This window comes from Parus major, unplaced genomic scaffold, assembly GCF_001522545.3.
Source record: "Parus major isolate Abel unplaced genomic scaffold, Parus_major1.1 Scaffold580, whole genome shotgun sequence".
Taxonomy (NCBI): domain Eukaryota; kingdom Metazoa; phylum Chordata; class Aves; order Passeriformes; family Paridae; genus Parus; species Parus major.
The window spans coordinates 4,981-5,991 of NW_015379468.1; the positions used below are offsets into that span (position 1 = coordinate 4,981).

The 1,011-nt window shown below is 69.9% G+C and overlaps 1 protein-coding gene across 1 annotated transcript in view; it reads right to left on the minus strand.

Moving 5' to 3' along the window:
- The window catches only part of LOC107199325 (NPC1-like intracellular cholesterol transporter 1), a gene marked incomplete at both ends in the record, with an annotated part of 13,774 nt that overhangs the window by 2,440 nt on the left and 10,323 nt on the right, over window positions 1–1,011 (minus strand). Inside the window, 3 exons of the mRNA XM_033511753.1 lie at window positions 167–215; window positions 314–464; window positions 907–968. Of these exons, the coding sequence (XP_033367644.1) occupies window positions 167–215; window positions 314–464; window positions 907–968 (262 nt within the window). The remainder of the gene's footprint in view (window positions 1–166; window positions 216–313; window positions 465–906; window positions 969–1,011) is intronic.

The window sequence follows — 1,011 nt, forward strand, 5'->3', positions numbered from 1 at the left end:
TGTGGACATCCCTTAACCGGTCACCCCTGACCTGGGCACCCCCGAGTTGGGACCTCCTCTAAGCCCCTCCTTGTGACCCCCAAAAAGGGCACCGGGGCACCCCAGGATGGGCTCTCTGACCTGGGCACCCCCAACCAGGAACCCCCAAACTGGGACCACCCCCGACCCCAGGATGGGCACCCTTAAACTGCCCACCCCCACCGGGGCCCGACCCACTGGAGACCCCCAAGAGGGGCAGAAGGGGCACCGGGAGCGGGCACCGTCACCCCCCCAGCCCCGGGGGTCCCCGCGGTGCCCGGGACCCCCCACTCACGTGTAGGGGAAGACGCGGAAGGCGGGGTCGGTGCCGGGCACCCTGCGCAGGGTGCGGGTGATGCGCTCGGCCAGGGCGCGGGCGGAGCGCAGCGCGGCGGTGAAATCCTGAGATGTTCGCAGCGGCCGCTGGTACGCCATGAACCGGGACGCTGCGGACGGGACAGCGGGGACTCGGGACACCGGGGACTCGGGACAGCGGGCACTCGGGACACCGGGCACTCGGGACACCGGGCACTCGGGACAGCGGGGACTCGGGACACCGGGCACTCAGTGACTCGGGACACCGGGGACTCGGGACAGCGGGCACTCAGGGCAGTGGGCACTCAAGGTAGTGGTCACTCGGGGGCAGCGATCACTCAAGACACCGGGCACTCGGGACAGGGGTCACTCGGGACACCAGGCACTCAGGGCAGTGGTCACTCGAGGGCAGCGATCACTCAGGACACCGGGCACTCGGGACAGGGGTCACTCAGTCACTCGGGACACCGGGCACTCGGGGGAGCGGGCACTCGGGGCAATGGGCAGTCACTCGGGGCAGTGGTCACTCAGGGACAGCAGGCACCCCTGTCCCCGTGTCACCCCCACACTCACCCAGGATGGTGCCGTTGGCGTCCATGCTCACTGCGGTGTCGTAGGCGCCCAGGCCACTGTGGGGACACGGGGACAGTCAGAGGACATGGGGACAGTCAGGGGACA